This window comes from Dipteris shenzhenensis, chromosome 32, assembly GCF_047967505.1.
Source record: "Dipteris shenzhenensis isolate YYH24624 ecotype China chromosome 32, Dip_SZ_1.0, whole genome shotgun sequence".
NCBI lineage: Eukaryota > Viridiplantae > Streptophyta > Polypodiopsida > Gleicheniales > Dipteridaceae > Dipteris > Dipteris shenzhenensis.
This window is the reverse complement of record NC_141627.1, coordinates 38714321-38734349: the sequence shown is the minus strand read 5'-3', so window position 1 is coordinate 38734349 and position 20029 is coordinate 38714321. Positions and strand designations below refer to the sequence as shown.

The following is a 20029-nucleotide window of genomic DNA, read 5'->3' as shown; positions in this document are numbered from 1 at the left end:
TGGACACCATATTGGGCACGAAGTTTCTGTTTCTGCCTCAGATTTGCTGTTTTTTGGTTGATTTTGTTCAGATCTTGGTGCTGCCCTGCTTCTGGAGTTAGTTGCCCACAAATCTGAGTCGACTTTGACCATTTTTTGTTAAGATTAGAGAGATTTTGTTAGGATTTCCAGTATATATTCAGATCTGAGTTTTTTTGCTTAGTCAAAGAAGACTTTACGGTTAACTTCTGAGTACCTTAGATTATCACTGAGGATTTTCTGTCACTCAATTCAGTTAAGAGTTTGGGATTTGTTTGCATTTCAGTGCAGTTGCAATGGAAACGATGATCTTTTATAGTTCAGTATTGAGTACACTTGACCAGATTTCACTGCATTATCATGGAGGATTTTTTGTCACTGAGTTCAGTCAAGAGTTTGGGATTTGTTCAGTGCAGTTGCAATGAGAAACAGTGATCTTTTTAGAGTGCCCAAGAGACTCTGTGGGTCTTTAGAAACCCAGTATAGCTGCTTATGCTTGGGCACTGATGACGACATAAGTGTTGCTTTGCTTGCTAAGTATGTCTTCCTTTTGTTTTTCATAAAAGTTTTTGTTTACCTCTTTTTTCTTCTCTTTCATTTTCTCTTTTATTTTCTTTGTAGATTTTTGATCTTTAGAACAACAAAAATTCTAAATTTGTATGATTGGACTTATTCTAGTCTTACAAAGGTATATATCTTTTTAGAGTGCTTGCATTTGAAGATAAGTTAGACGGCACCAACTACCCCATGTGTCCTACATGATGCATCATGTATTGGTAGCCAAAAACTTGTGGAATATTATTGCCCTCCATGACACGTACCTGCCACTGCACTTGTCAATATGGGTGGTAGCAATGCTATTGATTCTTCATCTTTTAACACTACTGCTCTCTTGCCTCCCACTCAGGAACATGACAAATGGGATGGCAAAGATGCACATGCCCATTCTTTTAATTGCTTTGTCAATTAAAAGAGTTATAATCCGTCACAACAGGTAATGCAAAACATCAAAGGATGCTTGGGATAAGTTGGCCTCTTTAGATTAGATCCGCAATGAAGCAAGAGTTGCATACTTGAAGTGTTTAGAGGTCTTTACGCACTTGATGCCTATGACAGAGAGACAGTGATAGAAGCACTTGCAGTAGAGGATTCAATAATTGCAGAGTCACTAATTCACGAGCATTTTGGACATCTAGCTCTCTTCAGAATGTTTCATATGTTCCAAGAATAAAAAGAATCTCATATCTATTTCAGCTATTGCTACATCAGTAGCAATAGAGCTATTTTTAATGGTTTCGTTGTGCCATTTATGATTTTAGAAACGGCACCACCATTTGTCCTCATTGGAACATTGTTTAGATGTCTTTACACACTTGATGCCTATGACAGAGAGACAGTGATAGAAGCGCTTGTAGTAGAGGATTGAGTAATTGCAGAGAGTCACTAATTCATGAGCGTTTGGACATCTTATATGGCAGTTTTTTTGACAATGAGAAGACTTCTATTGAATATGGAACGACTCCCAAGAGCAATGCGCATCGCATGAAAACGAGGTTGTGGTAGGCAGCCTTTCCGTCGTCGAGCACGTACCTACTAACTCAGAATGGAACCTGAATCCTAGCATTTCATCAAAATTTCAAAGGAAAAAGGTGAATGAGTAAAAATGTGGACATGAGACACGACACAGGTCTGTTAGGACTCGATCCTCCCTGCAAATGTTAGGGGTAGTGATACGTTATTGACTTGGGCATACTGTTTGTGCGCTTTGGGAGTTGAAGCCCAACAAACGCATGAATAAGGAGATACTCACAAGAGCTCATAACTGATCCTCATTGCAGTCTATACAAAATTGCCTCATGGACTACAAGCATATAAATAAAAGTGTCTATATCTTTTGATCTTGCATCCAGCTTGGATCTCCTTGCTCCTTGGCATTGAGAACATGAAGAATTCAGATTGAAAACAAGCAATTTTAAATAGATGAGAAATTCAAAATATTTGTATGATCATATAGAATATATAATTATTATAACCACACATAGTGTGCGCGAGGAGGCGGCGTGCTTCCCTCCCCAAAGAGTTATAATTAGAGGGAATGGTACCTTCCCCGTGCACCGTGAATATAAGTGCCAAGAATATTAGCGCCAAGAATAAGTCTCGTGAATGGGATAAGATACTTGCATATTACTTGAATGTCAATAGTCGTATTTGGGGTGGTTGCTCACTCAAAACCTCCTCATTTTCATCAGAATTAGAAGTGATTTGGCTGTGAGAGGATCCATCATGCTCCATGGGCCGTTCATTGCCGCATCCACGCTTATTCAAGACCTGATTTATACATAGATTTAACTATGTACATATATGTGTGTGTACATAGATTTAACTATGTACATATATGGAGAAAAAGGGCGAGCCCTTGCACTCCCTTAGAAAAATAACCCTCTTGGTAGAGGCTTCCTGTGAAGTGCCTTGCATGCTCATACAATGGGCCGTTAGTGTATGTAGAGTATCTATCCAAACAATGGCCAATGTGTGAGAAGGATGGACCTGTGACTCACTCAAGGTCTCTGTGCACCTGACTCTTTGGATATGCCACACTGAAATACTCGCTAGTATCTCAAGAATCAAGGTCTCCCAAGCCACCCTGGCTAAAGAATTTGCTGTACCATCTAGTCCACTCCATAAAAAGTTCCTTATGGGCACCTTGAGCTGAGTGATTGCAGTCCCTAGAGTGGCACCAACAAGAGCAGACAAACCATGCTGTGGCCAACAGAACATGGTTAACCACCACCCCTCGGAAGCGAGGTCACGTTTGGCTTAGCTCTAAAAAAGAAGCTTCCTCCTGATACTCTCCAACACGGGAGCAAATTGTTGTGATGGAGAGATACCCATAGCAACCTAGCATCCCAAGTATCTAACAGAGACACTCCTCTGAATCCAAGTGAAAACAATATCATCCCCCAATCCAGAGTGTTCTTTCAATAATCCAAAAGCCATTTGGACTTATTTTAATTAATAGATGCACTTGCTACATTACAAAACAAATCCAATGCTGCCTTGAAAGAAGTGAGCATGAGGAGTGGCATCCAATAAAATGCAATGTCATCCGCAGCTCGCTGTCTAATAGCTCTTCCTCTTATCTCAGGGGAAGTCTCAGCCCAAAAATATGAGCTTGAGATATAAGAAAGGTACTCATAGTTTTAGCCACCAAAAAAAAAAGAAAGGGAGCTGGAGGGCATCCCTGATGAACCGATTTGGAAATCTGAAATCTCTCTGCCGTTACTCCTCTGACGAGCACCTGGCTGTGGTCTGAAAATCCAAAACAAAGAAGGGTGCTTTCTAGGTAATCCCAGTCCATTCTGTCTTATGATTTCTCAAAGTCGAGGAGTAGAATGGCTTGCCTTTGGTTATTGTGCATGGCCCAATCCGAAGCTTCCCAGAATGATATGATATTATAAAAAATGCTTCTGCCATGCATAAAGCGTGTTTACGTTTCATAAGTAAGAGCTGGAAGAAAGGGCTACAAACGTAAACTAGTTGCTTTAGCCAAAAATTTGTAACTAGCCCCCAAAAGGATAATTGGCCTCCATTGTGACACCAAATTGCAGCAACCTCCCTTTGGGAATGAGACCCTCTACAAGTGAATGAGGCATAACTCCAGAGCCCCAAACGCCCTGTAGGGCAGAGGTAACATGGTCCCCAATCATATTCCAAGATTGCAATAAAAAAAGCAAGGTGAAAGCCATCTGCACTTACGCACTTGCCCTTATGAAGGGCAAAAAGTGCTGTCCTGAATTACTTGTTGGCGAAGGGTGCATCCCATATGTGGATTCACCAACACGGGAATACACTGCCATATATCATGTCTAGCATCATCTCTGGCCTCTGTGTGAGGATCTGCTAAGAGAAAAGGGAGGCATACAAATCAGTTGCTATATGCAAGATGGGGTCAGGATCTGACTACAGTACCCCGTTTGAGTCAATCAACCAAGAAACACTCTCTATACTATGTCTTGGGCCCAGAGTAGAGAAAAAGTGTGTATTGATTCTACCTCCCATCTGAGTCTAAAATGCCTCACGTGCATGAAAGGCATACTTTGCTCTCCGATCTAACAATATTTGTTGATGAACCCTTGCAACAGTATTTGTTGATGAATCCTTGCAGCAAGGTGCTCTTAAATCCAAGCATCAGTAGGCCGCTTCTACTCCTCCCTCTAAGGGGCTGCTAACTGCTTGCGAAGACCAACTTTCTGTCTGAGAATCTCACGTCTCCTAGTACTAGTGATCGAATGATACCAAGAAAGAAGTTCCTATCACAAAAGGACACGATCCCCTTTATTGTTGGGAGCATATAGTTTAAGGAAACCAACCTTGCGTCCATCAATCAAAAGAATAATCCACTGTGCCCTAGAGGGTATAAGGATACCATGTCCAACCACCAGGAGAAGAAAGGAATCTGAAACCGAAATACATGTGTCTCCCCTAGTGCCCAAAGCAAGTGACCAAAAGGTGTGACTAGAAGCAGTTTACCTGGATTTGAGCAATCTCTAGCATTGCGTTTGTGTTCCTAAATAAGAAGAATGTCAATAACACTCCCAATACCACCTAGATGGAGCTGATTACGAATTAACTGTCTACGATGGCGACGGATAAGGCATACCACCAAGGCCCTGTATGTTCCAGCTAACTATCCTCATCGACAGGATGAAGGCAAATGGAACACCTTACCTGACCTAGTAGCGGAAACCATCTCTTGGGAAAGAGACCTCCTTCCATAAGATCTAGAGAGAGGAGAAAAGTCCATTGGAGATAACGTATTGAAAGGAATACTAATAACTGACTCACCAAAGGTAGAGGCCTCGCACATGGCACAAACTCCTCATCACCAAAGTCCTCCAAGGTTGAAAAAGAGTTCCTATGAAACAAAACTGGCGCAGGGGTGCGTAGGATCGCCTGCACTCAAAAAGGGTTAAGAGGCAAGCTCCCCCCCTTCCCTTGATTAATGAGTGGGGACTGAAAGCTAACAAGGGAGGGGGCTGCATGGATGACGGATCAGGACCAAGATTTGCTATGCAAGAATGCCAACGTTGGTCCTATGCAAGGCTGGATCTGGAGAGACTTTGGCGACAACCTGAGAAGAGGCAGGAACATCACCAGAACTGGAATTTATGAAGCCTCAATAAGGACGGGGTCCAGATCCGCAACATGAGAGGATCCAAGAACATCACTAGTCGCGACCAAGACAGAATGTCTCAAGCCCCAATAGGTTCCAAGTTGTGAGATGGGTTCTCCTTGATCTATAGATGGTTGTGAGCCCCTCTCACTCTAAGTAGGACCCAACGAGGGGCAGTAGGAGAAGAATGCACGACTGGTGCTAGTCTAGAAGTTGGTGCCGAAGATCGGGTATGAGAAGGGGTTGCACTTGAAGCTTTCTTATGTCTTTTCTTCTTCTTTGGCAATCTCTCGCATAATGCCCAAAAATCTTGCAAATTTCGACACTGGTCCTGCCTACCCTCGCTCTCTACTCTTTGTTAAAAAAGAGAGCCATCTGGGTGTTGAAGCATGATGAGGTAATAAAAAATGTTAGGGTTAGAGAAAAGGGCCTTTACTCTAGGTACCCCATCGGATCTGATTGCCTCTGCAACTGACGAGCGCAGACTAGGGAGGGGGGATCTCAGTAACCACTCCAAAAGTAGCGCCTATGGTGGCAAGGAGCTGATGATACACCTGGGGGATTTTTCAAGTGGCCTTTGACACTCCTAGAGCTGCGAGCACTATGCTCAATGCTAGCCCTTAGTTTGAGCTTCAGGAAGATTTTCCTTAAGTCCTTCTCGCTTGGATTTGACCTAGTAGAGGAGGACAGGAAGACAACGTCTCTTTTTATTAGATTTCAAGGCAAACTTCAGTAACGTGCGGGGTGAGGTCCGAGGGTAAAGACACGGGCATCTAGTCTATGGCCTAAGATCTAGAAGGATCGGATTCATGGATGCGTGTGAAGAGTGTGGTGGAACTCTCACGCTCCACATCCTTTTGTAACTGCAATAGAGTGGTGAAAGGCCGATTCATGGATGCGTGTGAAGAGTGTGGTGGAACTCTCATGCTCCACATTCTTTTGTAACTGCAATAGAGTGGTGAAAGGCCGATTCAAACCGTTAAAAATCACTGTCTGTTGATGATGGAGAGAAAGAGGATAGAGCTAGAAGGAAAGGTGAGTAAGGGAAGGAGGGGTGAGGGGGAGAGGTTGAGAGAAGAGGATGAGGGCTTAGGGAGATTCAAGAGGGGTTGTGAGGGCTGAGACGCTAAGAGTGAGGGCTGATAGGGAGAGGTTGAGAGGAAGATAGGTTGAAAGGAAGATAGGCTGAGAGGGGTTGTGAGGTCTGAGAGGGATGAGAGGAGAGCACTATGAAAGAAAGATGGTAGATCTCTATTATGATTGTGAGAGAGAGGACTCTCTCTTATAGAAAGGGGGAGAAGGTAATACCTTCCCTACATAGTAGCAATCAGCTCCTACATTAGTGGGAATCAATCCCTACATTAGTGGGATTGCCTTTGTCTTACATCATCACTTAGGTCACACACTAGGCACATCATAGCACTTGATGTGCCTTTACAACACACACACACTTTTTTTTTTGGTGAAATACATGTGACTCCCCTAGATGCACACATGCACCATAGAGCAAGCCCTTGATCATACTTACCCCAACAAACCCTCCCTCAAGGGGTTGCCTCTTGCATTGTCAAGGATACATCTAGTGTCATAGTTTCTCATGCCATCTCATGGTGGTCAAGGATTAATCTATGGCTAGGATCTCATGCTAGCAAGGGTTCCCAAGGATGTGAGGTTCACAGAAATGGGATAGTCAAAACACATATGACCAAGTGATGATAAACAAAAAAGGCAAAGTGCCTAAAAAGCATAGTCTTCATCATGTGGAGACTCATCAAATGAAAGTAGATTGGCAGTTTCTGACTTTGTAGTTTCTTCCTTTTTGGCTTTATAATACTTTTCATGGTGATTGTTTTTGCCACAATGTTTGCATGGATTGATCTTGAAGCAATCTTTTGAGAGGTGATTAGTCTTTCCACAATGTTTGCAAGGTGAAAACTTGCCTTTCTGAATTTTTATGGCATAGGCTGTGTCATTGCCTCTGCGGAGTTCCATGTGCCTTTCTTCTTCTTGAAGAGCAGTAATAAGACCTTCAAGAGTAGGATTAGGAAGATTTTTCAGAGTGGTAACAACATGATCATAATCTTCTGGCATACTTTTGAGCAATACTGCCATTGCATCATCTGTAGTGATTGGAGAGTTGATAGAAGCAAGTTGAGTCATGAGACTCCGCATGTAATTGACATGGGCAGCCAAGGGAGTGTCACTAGCCATCTTCAATTCAAAGAAAGCAATTTTAAGTGACAATTTTGAGATGTGAGAGCTAGCACCAAAAATAATGTCAAGCTTCTGCCAAGCTTCAGAAGGAGATTCTAAATCAGAGATATGATGGATATAGTCATCTCCTAAGCCAAGAGCAATGATGCCATAGGCTTTCTCCTCTCTGGCAGGATCTCTTGCCGGGCGTGTCGGAGTTGAGGATTCTCCAGCATTAGAGGCTGTTAAAGAAGAAGTTGAAGCAGGTTTGACAAGCCCCCAGAGGTTTTCCCTCATCAATGCAAACTTAGTCTTCATCTGCCATGTGTGAAAGCCTTTACCATTGAACTTATCCATATTCAAGATGGTAGCCATGAGAGGGTCTAACCCAAAATGGGCAGTGTCTACTCTCTTACAAGGCTAGAAAGAGGTGAAGAGCTTCAAAATACAAGCATTTAGAGTAGCAAAGACTTGTAACCAAATTCCATACTACAAAACATAATGGAAATGATGCTTCCACTTGCATGCTTCATAGAGGTGGCTAAATGAAAGTATTCCGAGCAAATCCAGGTGTAGCAACTTAAAGCAAAGCTGTAGCCATAGTTGTACTGAAGCTATTCAACACTTTAAAACATCAGAAATGCTAAAGTAGCATCTAATGTAGCATCAAACTCACAACCTTGTCAAAACTGTCCAAAACAGAGACCAGAACTTGGAGGGTGCAATTCTCACAACTCATAGCTCTATTCAAGGGGATTTTTATGCAGGAAGAAAGGCCTTATACCAGAGAAGAGCTACCAGCAAGGAGGGGCGCAATGTTGCGCCAGGTCGCCATAGCCAGGCTTGAGAACACAGACTGGTTTTTCGTCGTTTTCTCCTCCATCTCTTGTCCAAATGAGCTCAGATTTCAGCAGCAGCTTGCCCTCAGTGTCGTCCAGCACGGGCTCAGAGGAATTTGTAGATAGGTAAGTACAGAGGTGGCATTTTGTGAAATTTCGTCAGAGAGTGTGAGTGTTGGCATTGCGCGTACAGTCGAAATTTCTATGATTGCTTGCAGCTGGAAGTTCGCCCATACGTGAGGAGTTTGCAGGTCAAAGGGTTTGGGCAATGGTCATTTGTAGGCAGAGAACAGAGCTCTTAAAGATTTGGGGAAGAAGAAGGAAAATGGAGAAGATGAGAAACTAGTAGTTTATGCTAGAGATAGCATCTAATGCTAGGCTAGGCTAGATCTAGAACCTAAAGCTCTGATACCACTTGTAGGATCCCGTAGGATAGAATAGATGCATCTTGCAAGAGGTGTGAGAGCACAATGAAAGAAAGATGGGAGATCTCTATTATGATTGTGAGAGAGAGGACTCTCTCTTATAGAAAGGGGGAGAAGGTAATACCTTCCCTACATAGTGGCAATCAGCCCCTACATCAGTGGGAATCAATCCCTACATTAGTGGGATTGCCTTTGTCTTACATCATCACTTAGGTCACACATCCCTACATTAGTGGGATTGCCTTTGTCTTACATCATCACTTAGGTCACACACTAGATACATCATAGCACTTGATGTGCCTTTACAACACACACAAACACACATGTGACTCCCCTAGATGCACACATGCACCATAGAGCAAGCCCTTGATCATACTTATCCCAACACAAAGCGCTACAACGACCTGTCTTTTACAGCTACGATGGGATGTATCTGGTTATGGAAAGGACTTGCAGATCTTGATGTTGGTTAGACATCTCCCTCCACTATCTAACTAACAGTCAAATGCTTTAGCCATTGCGTACAATCCAGGGTTTCATGCAAAACTAAGCACATTGAGGTTCATTATCATCATGTAAGAGAATGATTGTTAGTAGGAGATTCAATTGTCTAATGTTTTGACACAAGACATTTGGGAGATATCTTCACCAAAGCACTACAACGACCTGAGTTTGAAGCTTTTTGACAAGCTTTACATGTGATTCCATTTTTTACATGATACTATTGTCCCTATACTTCCATAGGTCTTTATATCCTTTTGGATGAATGTGTACAACCATGGCATAACTTCCAGGTATCTCTGAGATGTTTCCAGAGGTTTTTTAGACCTAGACCCTGTTATGGCCTTGGAGACCTAGGAGAGTTAGTACTACTTAGCTTTTTGACAACCTATATCTTTTGATTGAAAAATGCAAATCAGATCATTTTGCATATCAAATCAAATGCCAAGATGTGATTTCGATATTTATCATGTGTTTTTCACAATTTAGGTACATGCATCAAAATAATAGACTTTTGAAGTGTGGCTAATTTTAGAGCTTGGTTGCCCATTTTAGGCTATCATTTCTTAAGGGTGGGGATGGTAGCCACTTAGGTGCTCCTTTTTCAAGGGGGTTCTTCGAAAAAATAACTCTGTTGATGACACTCCACCAATCTCTATGTGTGACAGCATAAGAACCGCATTCAATGATGCTTTAGATACCATTAGTGTAGATATATTTCCAGTTTGGAATTACACCATGCATGCGATCCATGGTGGGGATTCATGATAGGGTACGTTAACAATGGTGCTACGAAGCACTTGACATCCCAGCTATGGAAGAGGAAGAATAGTAGTCTGTTTGCATATTGTCCACACCCACCTAGCATAGACCATAAGTTTATTGGTTTGATTGCTTACATTTTCCTTAAGGGTAAGATGCCTTGTCAATCAGAAGACCATCAGTGACATCTGATTGCACAAATATTGAAAGGAATGGGAGGCTTCTTGTTTAATTTTGTATGGTTTTCAATCCATCGACCAATTTTGGTCTATTCCAATCATTATCCTCATTGTCTGACTTACCTCTAGGCTGGATCAGAACATTGAGTCCATCACTTCGCAAGGAGTTTTGCAAATATGATTTCTTTGTTTGGAGGGCATTAGTATTAGCAAAGGTTTGCTTCTATGTGGAAAAATTTCAGAATTATTGAAAGACTCATCTCTCATTCAAAATATGAGCTACCATCTCTGTAAAAATACATGTGATGGACTATCTACTACGTATAGGAAACTGAAGAACATGTTTCTGAAAATTTCTAATATAGAGTTCATGCACTTGAAATGGCATTTTCTATTGTTTGGGTAGTGATTCTTCACACATCACAACTTGCTGGAAAACTTGAGTAGGCCGTCAAGATTATGCCCCTTAGAAATGGGAAAATTAGCCACAAATGGGCTATGAAAGCAAAATTGATGCCACCATATATGTGATTGTTATTTTATCTAATTTTACAATGCAAATCCAGGGCAGTCTAAGCCTAGCACGAGCTTACTGGGTAAATGAAGATCTATTGGCTTGGCCATCGGATGTTGGTGGTGGTGCTCAATTCTATCTCTATGCTAGCAGGAATGCAAATTTAGTTCTTTCCAGCAAAGGAGTGGAAGGCAAGTTGTTCATCGTTTGAGGAAATTATTAATTTCTTCTCATGTTTATAATTTTAGGATTGAGAGTTCTTATGAGAGCTCTTTTCTCAACATTGCTACAATTATGGAAGTATTTTGTGTTATCTCTGGTTCTGGGACTGTGCAATTCTTGATAATGAAGCTGGAAAGTCTGTTTAGAATTGAAGTTCCTAATGCAGGGGCAGATACTGTCATCAAACTTGAGAAGGATTCACAAGAACTTCCGTTGGAGGTAAGTAACAGAAACAATAGATTGCCAAGCCTTCTACTCTTCAACGAAGGAATAACAGTTTGCTGAGCCCTCTATTTTTTAACAAAGTGGTGTATATTCTGTCTCATCTGGGTTATAGTATTGATTCAAGGAATGAGCATGTTGTAGGTCCTAAAAAAATTCCCACATATCCAAGGTTATGTGGCTTTGAAAGTTCCCCCTGGTTGTGATTCAAGGGAGCTTGTGAAGTGTCAGCTTGCCATGGCGTTGTTAAGTGGTAAGCATAAATTTTGTTGCATAGGTGCAGGACTTCTATTCGTCCAAATATTGTCTGAATTGTTGGCATGGATTGTAGATGGACATCACAAAAATTGTTTTTCTTACTTCGTCGATACTAAAAAGCCATAGGACGGGTTCAAATGCTCAAACTTCTCTCCAATTATTTCATAAAACACCACAAGCTACCTGGGGAGCAATGCTGTGCATGAGAGCAGTATAGTTAATCTCGACTTAAGATATTGCCGGCCAAAACAGAAGGGTTTAGTAACTAGGTCAAATCAGATCATCGGAGCCGTTAAGACAATAGAACACTCCTTTTGATTTACTTTAGTATGGGTGTGCTATTGCGGTTTACAGAAGTATAGAAGAAGAAATCACTACCATTAGAATCTGCATTGACTTTTGTAGTTACAAGATCCATATTAATGAATGTAAGGACTGTTCATGTACATGTAAGGCATGATGACAAAAAAATTTTACAGTGTACTAGAGTTTTTCATTGGTGATGTCTCTTGATATAATGTAAAGCTTGGTCTTTAAGATGTACTACTTTGTTTTCCAGCGGATTTGGTGATGTCTCTTGATATAATGTAAAGCTTGGTCGTTAAGATGTACTACTTTGTTTTCCAGCGGATGGAGTTCCTTTAGATGCATCTGGAATCCAACTTCCTGGTGTCTTGGATGATCTTTTTGCTTATGATGGACCATTGGGTGTGGTCTTCATGAAGGAAAGTGTTTCCCTTCACGTATGGGCCCCTACAGCTCAGGTATTCCTCAACATTTTGCAGGATATACCATGGAGACATTGTCACCTGGTGCATTAATATTCTAGCCTCAAATGTTGTGCAGTTATAACTTTTAGCAGATACAAATTGAATATGCTTCTTTTATTATAAGAATGGCTCACGTTGAACGAATTGCATTTGTTGACATGGCTATATATGGAGTGATAGATTTTCAATTTCATTGGATCTCTTTGTCCTGCATTGCACGGCTTACATCTTTGGACAAGTAAAAATCAAAGTGGGGAGCTCCAAGGCCCAATGTCTAGTCTTTAGATGTGTGCTCATTGCTGTTTAGAATGTTGATGTGGTCTTAAATCATATATTGCGTTGATGCCAATATTAATATTTTTCTCATGTATCCTCCTATTTTTAAAGTCTCTCTCTCTCTCTCTCTCTCTCTCTCTCTGTTACGCTCAAGTTGAGGTAACATGACCTTGGAAGGGTCAGTCGACATTTTTCTTTAAAGGATCAATGCTTGTATTATATTTGTTTGGGCTTCATGTAAATGATCAAAAAGGAATAAAGGTCAAGGTCCTTGGTGAGGGTGACATGGCACTAGACTAGGTGGATCTAAGGCTAAGGGACCTAAATGCATGAAATGTGCCAAGGGGCAAATAGTTTTAATGATATCCCAAGAGAGGGGTAAATGATGCATAAGGAAGGACCCTAAAATGAAGACATGTGGCATACTAGATCCATCTAGGGAATTTTGGGGCTCGTTGGGAATAAGCAAGAAAAAGCTTTCATGTAATCTGATTTTTTTTTTCAGAGAAGCTTGCTACCACCGAGGTTGGTTGGGAGGAAAATGCAAGTGCCTGTGCCCGTGATTCGACGTAACCAGCTGAGAGTAAGCAGATTTTCGCGTTTCATTTGGTATCAGAGCGCAGATTATATTGCGAGAGGTCTGGGACTAGCTGGGCGTTTGACGACGGACAATACGGGGCCCAAATTCTACACTGATCATAATTTGGCAGTTTGTTAGTCTGGGTAGTGTTGATGAGCAGCACACGACAAGGGCTAATGTGTGGTCACGGAACTAGTTGTTGCAGGATTTGGTAAGGAAGGCGATTCGGCTCTGGGCTGAGGTCATGAAAGTATCCGGGAGCGGGGCAACCGTCTGAGCGTTGGTATTGCTACGTGCATGTATCGCTTACAGGTTGCCTTGAGATATCCCGTCACCCACATGGGTATGTGTTTAAGAGGCCAAGTTCACGTAAAGCTGTTGACGAAGTAAACGTGAGCGTTGAAACGGTGACTTCAAGCGAGATAAAGCATAGCGATCATCATAATTTAGAAGGCGGACAGATCTTCTCTATCAATTTATGATCAGTAATTAAAGAACGACGTCTTGTCTATTTAAAGGACCATTGTTGATCGCGTTGAGTATACTGTCGAAAGGGAGTCACAGTTCAGATTCGACGATTTTCAAGCCTACTAGTAATTGGTTGGCGGAGTTTTGATTTAAAAAAGAAAAAGCTGGAGCGTAACGGTTGCTTTGCAAAATTTGGGCTTGCAACAGTATATATGGTTTGTTTAGTCATGGACTCAACTATTCGACTTTGTAGCTCGCAGAGCTAGGCTTTCGTTGGTTACGCTTGATTGTGAGCTCGTGTGAAGGGGTAGATACTACAGTATGCTTGTGGTCACAAGGCAGGTCGTAAATGCAGATTTGGAGTGGACCACAGGGACGAGTTGATCTCTTCATGCAGCAAGAATTATAACTAGGGAGCTCTCTATGCCTTCTAAGCTTTGTTGGAGCATATGCTTGTTTATTTGCCTCTGTGTTTGAGTCAATTTGGATTGCAGGAGTTTTCCCTAGTACAGGGAAAAGTGGTTTTGGTTAGCTGTAAATTTGGAAGTTGGACTTTCGAATTGTAATTACAGTTTCAAGCGGTGTTTATTGTTATTTATTAAATAAAAAAAAAACACCCATTGACCTAAATGGAAGTAGAAGAAGAAGCTTCTAGGATGGATCCCGTAGAGTCGAGAGTCCGGTTGACCCCGCAGGTGTCGCGCATAGCAGGTCATACACTATCTGGCAGAATTGCAATGTTAGAGGATGCCTTGCAACAGATTTTAGCACAGCGCTTACAAACAAATGTAGGGCAATCTGAGCCCAGGAAAATGGTGCATAGTATGTTTGCCAGACCATCTCGTGAGGAGAAAGGTAAATCTCCGATGGAACCGAAGTCTAGTGTTCGCACGGTCGAGCCTAGGAGGGCTAAGGTGCCGAATATTGCCAATTATAGGCCAGAATAGTATTCTGGTCAGATGTCTGACCGTAGTTCCGATATCATTGAGACCTGGTTACACAAATGGGACGAGGCATTCGCCATTTGTGAAATCAAGAATGATATGAAGAAAATCCGCGAGGCCACCCATATGTTTAATGAGGCAGCGGATAGGTGGTGGATAAGATGGCAGAAAGATGGAGTAGCATCCACTACTTGGGAGGGGTTTAAAAAGGAATTTAGAAAACGCTTCTTACCTCCTGACGAAGCATCCCGAGCTTGGGATAAGTATCGAAACCTTCGTCAAAGAAATTTATCAGTGGTGGAATACACTGATAAGTTCAGAGAAAGTGTAATGAAGGTTGATGAACCCCTACCTCAGTCAATCCAAGTAAAAGATTTTATCTTTGGATTGAATGATTGGATAAAGATGGAAGTTCGGGCTAAGTATGCGAACACGCTAGATGAAGCAATTGCCATAGCCCTGAACTATGAGGATGCAAAAGGGAACAGACCAAGTGGGTTTGTGCAGGTTGGGACTCAGTGTGGGTACACGAAGAAAACTGGGTTTAAGAAGAAGTGGATTAGCAAAGGGAGTGCCTCACAGCATAGTGGTCAAGCCAAGCAGGCGAAAACGGTTGAGACTCCAAAATCAAGTACCACCATTGGAATGAAAAGAAAAGTAACATCAATGGCAGCCCGGGCTTGGTCGAAGTCTTCTTTGAACCCAGAGCAAAGGGAAAAAGCGAGGAGAGAAGGCTTGTGTTTTGGATGCCTTCAGCCTCATCAGTGGAAAGATTGTCCACGAAACAAAGATCGTTGGATGGCTGAGATGGTGGTCTCAGAATGCAACGTGGAAATGGAGGGAAGTCCCATAGCAGAACAGATGTAGATTCAGCTAGCGGGATCTTCTCAAAGGTTAGTACCTTTTTTGTTATGTGTGTCTGTTGCTAAGTTAGTAACTAGTGCACTTGATAATATCCTGTTAAAGCCCGCAGCAACGGGATATACAGCCTTTAATGATACGGAGCTAATTAAGATGAAAGGGCAAGTAGCTAATCATGAGGTCATTGTGTTGTTTGACTCAGCGTCAAGGCACAATTAATTAACTCCAAGCTTGTAAAGAGGCTGAAACTAAAGACTAGCCCATCTGACTATGCATATACAGTCAGGACAGCAGACGGAAGTTGAACTGAAGTATGGGACCAAAGGGTTACCCAGTTGGAGCTTCGAATTCAGGACTATGCTGAGAAGCTTGATTTTGAAATGACTAAGCTTGCTCATGCAGACATAGCCCTGGGTAAGGCTTGGCATTCTAGGAAGAATTCAGCCATAGATTGGAAAAAGCACATTTATCAATTCAAGATGAATGATGTGCTGTATGTCTTACGAGGTGAAAAGGATATACCTCAAGGACCGTTGGTTTCCGTGATGGAAATTCGAAAAGCTTAAGAAGAGTTTTTGTTTCTTTGTACAGCATCGGTAGAGCCGATTGATGATTCTTCGGCTAGCACTGATGTTGCTCAAAATGCAGAGATGGCCAAGCTGGCTGATCAAATAATAGAGGAGTTCTCTGATTGTTTTAGGGATGAGCTACCTTATGGGTTACCTCCAGAGCGGAATGTTCAGCATAAGATTGAACTAATCCCGGGAGCAGAACCTGTAAATAGACCTCCCTATAGGTTGAGTTTTATTGAAGAGGCGTAGGTGCGAAGACACTTGGAAGAATACCTCAAGTTGGGGCAGATTCAACCAAGTTTCTCACCTTTTGCTTCGCTAGTGATATTAAAGAAGAAGAAAGATGATACTTTTCGCCTCTGTATAGATTACAGAGCATTGAATAATATCACTACTAAGCATAGGTATCCGATGGCTCGGATCGATGATTTGCTAGATGCATTACATGGGGCAGTAATTTTCAGTAAGATAGATCTTAAATGTGGCTACCATCAGATCCGTATTAGAGCCGAGGATGTGCATAAGACCGCTTTTAGAAGCAAGTTTGGACATTATGAGTTTTTGGTAATGCCCTTTGGACTTACCAATGCTCCAGCTACATTCGTTATGCTTATGAACGATCTACTACGTCCGTATATCGGAAAGTTTATAGTACACTTTATTGACGATATTGTGGTATTCAGTAAAAGTAATACTGAGCATCATGAACACTTAAGAATAGTGTTCAGTACTTTGAGGAAAGCCAGTCTTTATGTAAATAAAAAGAAAACTATACTGTGCATGGTAAGACTTGAATATTTAGGATTCATAATTACTCCCGAGGGGATAGAAATGGATCCAAAGAAAGTGGCTGCGATACTGACTTGGCCAATCCCTCAGAGTTTGACCGCTTTGCGATCATTCTTGGGATATGTTCAATTTTATCGAAGGCATATCAAAGGATATTCCGAAATAGTATCGCCATTGACTGATCTGACCTCAGATAAAGTACCTTATATATGGGGACAGAATCAACAGGAAAGTTTTAACACCATAAAACAAGCTGTGGTCTCAGGACCGGTGTTAAAAATAGTTGATCTCCAGAAACCGTTGTGTGGATAAAAAATGTAAATATCTTTTCCACTTATTGCATGCTGATGGATAGGTGCATAGCTATGTACATAGCTAGTTGATGGAGGGAATGAGCTATGGATACTCTCATAAAGACTCTACATAGATGTACAGATGGTAGATACTTCTACAAAGACATCTGGGAGATGATGGAAAGCAGTGGGGGGGCATCAGGCACTTCAGAGTAATTGGTGAGGGATGACATGTCTTTTATGGTTATCCTGTGTTATGTTATCTTGTCATGAGTGGTTCCTGATTTGTAAGTCATGTGAGCATTCATATCCTAGTTTAAGGGCTTTGGTTATATGTGGCAGTCAAGCACTGAAGGTTTAGGTTGTGTACAAGGGTGTGCTTAAAGCCTAAGGTTGGGGATTAATGGACCTAAGGTTCAAGAAAACCTTTGAGAGGATTAAAAAGCATGGATGACGTGACTTCTTTTGAAGTAAGATAATCCATGCATGCAATAGTAGGCTACGTGATGGCGGGTTGAATCTTCTGGAGGGAGTAGTGGCAAAGTACGTGGAGAAGGCGGCTGGAAGATCGTCTTGGAAGAGAGGGGAAGGGGGACACACGTAACTACGGAGAGGAGGAAGGGAGAAGAACGGGGAGCTGCAGGGGGTGATGTGTGAGGAGGGATGAGCTCTGTGAGGAACGGAGAGACCGTAGGAGCACCTTGCTAGCATCCCGCAGCAAGAGTTCCTTGTTGAGAGCTGAAGGAGTCTGGAAGAGGAGCCGTTGCCTCACGGGAGTCTGGGGATTTTGTGTTTGCTATGCTGAAGGAGAGGACGACTATGGAGTATGGGAGGACCGCAGACAAGGAGGAGATGGAGGGAGAATGAAAAAGGAGGGGAGCTGTTTGGAGCTGTTGGAGGGGGGGAGAAAAAAAACGAGAGGAAGCTCATAAGAGACTGGAGATCAGAGACTCAGGAGCCGTAGCTGCTTGTGGGAGAGGATATGTGAACAGCGTGAGCTGTAGAAGAGGGAGGGCGTGTCAGAAATCGAGATAATGGAGAACCTAGTCGACTTGTTCTCAGAAGTTTTCTGAGCTAATTCTTGGCGACAAGTAGCAGCTGAACGTCTTCAACTGTAACCTCCAAGAAGAGCGACTGTTTGTGAAGGGAAACCTTGTTGTTTGGAAGCTGTACCAAGAAAGGCTTGCGTAATTTCAGACTGTCTGTGGCTTCTGAAAATAGTTTCCTGGAGAGCAGATTCCGAGTAGAGGTTGCTGAATTTGCTGAATGGAGGCTGTGAGCAATGAGTTCTGATCAGCTGATGCATTTCCATCACGGGAAGTTGCTGTTTTTTTATGTCTTTGTGTGCAGAGGAGGTGGGCAACTTCATAGGAGGCTGAATCTGATGACTGAAAAGACTCTGGGATGGGTGATTTCATTTATGGCTGAATTATGTGCCCAAGATGTGCCCAAGAGGTAACTTGGAGGTAGGCGACCTGTTTTGGGTGAGATTTGGAGCTGAATTTTGACTGCTTTCAGTGTGGGAAGCAGAGAGAATGTGCCATAGAGATGTCTAGTTGGAAATTTGATGATCTGGCAGTGCATAGAGGATGGACTGTTCCAATCTTGAGCATTGGCAAGCTGGTTTTGCTATCTTGAAATAGGTGATTTCATATATAGAGGTTTGGAGCTGTTTTTTTGCCAGAAAAGTGGCCCAGTAGATGGATTTTATCAGTAGGTTGAGGGCTGATGCTGTGTTTATGTTTGTGGGAGTCTGTAGAGGTGTTGGGTGCCTATAAACTTGCTGGAAATAGCAAAAATCAGAACTGTTTCGGAGATTTTGGTGTGGACTTGGCAGAAGAGCTGAACAGTTTGCTGTAGCAAAGCTTACATTTGGAACCTGTCTGGAAAGGAAAGAAGAAAAACCTAAGGAAGAAGCTGACAGTTTGTGGCTGAACTTACTGAACCAATCGGGTTGCTGTTCATTCCTTTTGATCACTGAAGAATGCTCTCTTATGTTGGGATACTTTCGGGGCAGAAATAGAGTGCTTGGCTGACCATAGAATGACTTGGCTGAGAGTGTTGAAATGCATTTGATGAGAATATGGAGATAAACTACAGGTGCAAAGATGATGGCAAACTGAAGACCTGAGGCTTCTATGTTGAGCACTTGTTTATTATCTTGGGATCCTTATGTCTGGGTTTTTTCTGTGTGTTGATGGCTGGTTTAGGATGGCTGATTACAGCTTGCATGTTGGGAATGATGACTCACATGTAAATGTCTGATGTTTTCTTGTGTTGGACATATGCTTTGGGTGCCGGTGTAAAAACATTCATCAGAAGCCCACACAGCTACTGATCCTTCGGAGATCTTGAGCTTCAGATTCTAAGAAGGGTCAATACGTTGAAATGTATTTGTCAATTTAGTTTGGTCCAGAGGTAGAGAGTTTCTCATATGAAGGCTTTAATGCAGAAATAGTGTTGTCAGTGGAACATGAATCTTATTGGTCAGTTAAACTGAAGTTAGATGATGAAGATGGGAAGGAGTAGCCATTCCCTAAGATATCCCTGAAAGCATAACGCATATTGAATTCTATGAAGAGGGAGATGCCTAGTGACTGCAAGAGTGGCATGTTGTGTGTATAAAGATCTTGTGTTGATACTTTTTGTGTAGTTCTGGGTATGGTGAGGTGGATGTAGGTAGCTATAAAGGCCATTGCTGCTCTATCATTTTGTCCATCCACGTTTTGGTGCCTCCACGGAGGAAGTTCACTTCAGTTTACAAGATTGGAGGAGCAGATGTTCTGAGATGTGTTGCAAGCAATGGGGAGAAATCCACACATGAGAGTAATACAGTGTGAGTGGTGTGGAGAATGTGGTCACAGGAAGGATAGATGCATTGAAGTCCAGCTACGTGTGATCCAACTCCGAGCCAGAGTGCAGAGAGCTCTGAAAGTGCTTGCCCGCAGGAAAAAGAATGCTCTTCGGATGCAGAGTGAGCTTCTTCAGTAGTGTGTTTGTTTTGTTGCCTTCCAGTTTTGTTGTGGTTGAGAAAGCCAGGGTTTGCCCCTTTTTTTGCAGAAGGTCCATTCTCTCCTATTGCACTCCTTGTTCTCTTTGCTACTCGCATGATCTCCGGAATAGTCTCCACTCTAATCAGGCTGATTGCGTTCCCTTTTCCTTTATCATCC

At 42.3% G+C, this 20029-nt stretch overlaps 1 protein-coding gene across 1 annotated transcript in view; it reads left to right on the top strand.

Annotated features, from left to right (window-relative positions):
* LDA (limit dextrinase) overlaps positions 1-20029 on the top strand; it is a 215739-nt gene that overhangs the window by 12640 nt on the left and 183070 nt on the right. Inside the window, exons 4-7 of the mRNA XM_087370761.1 lie at positions 10657-10795; positions 10993-11045; positions 11193-11301; positions 11934-12070. Coding sequence (XP_087226887.1) covers positions 10657-10795; positions 10993-11045; positions 11193-11301; positions 11934-12070 — 438 coding nt within the window. The remainder of the gene's footprint in view (positions 1-10656; positions 10796-10992; positions 11046-11192; positions 11302-11933; positions 12071-20029) is intronic.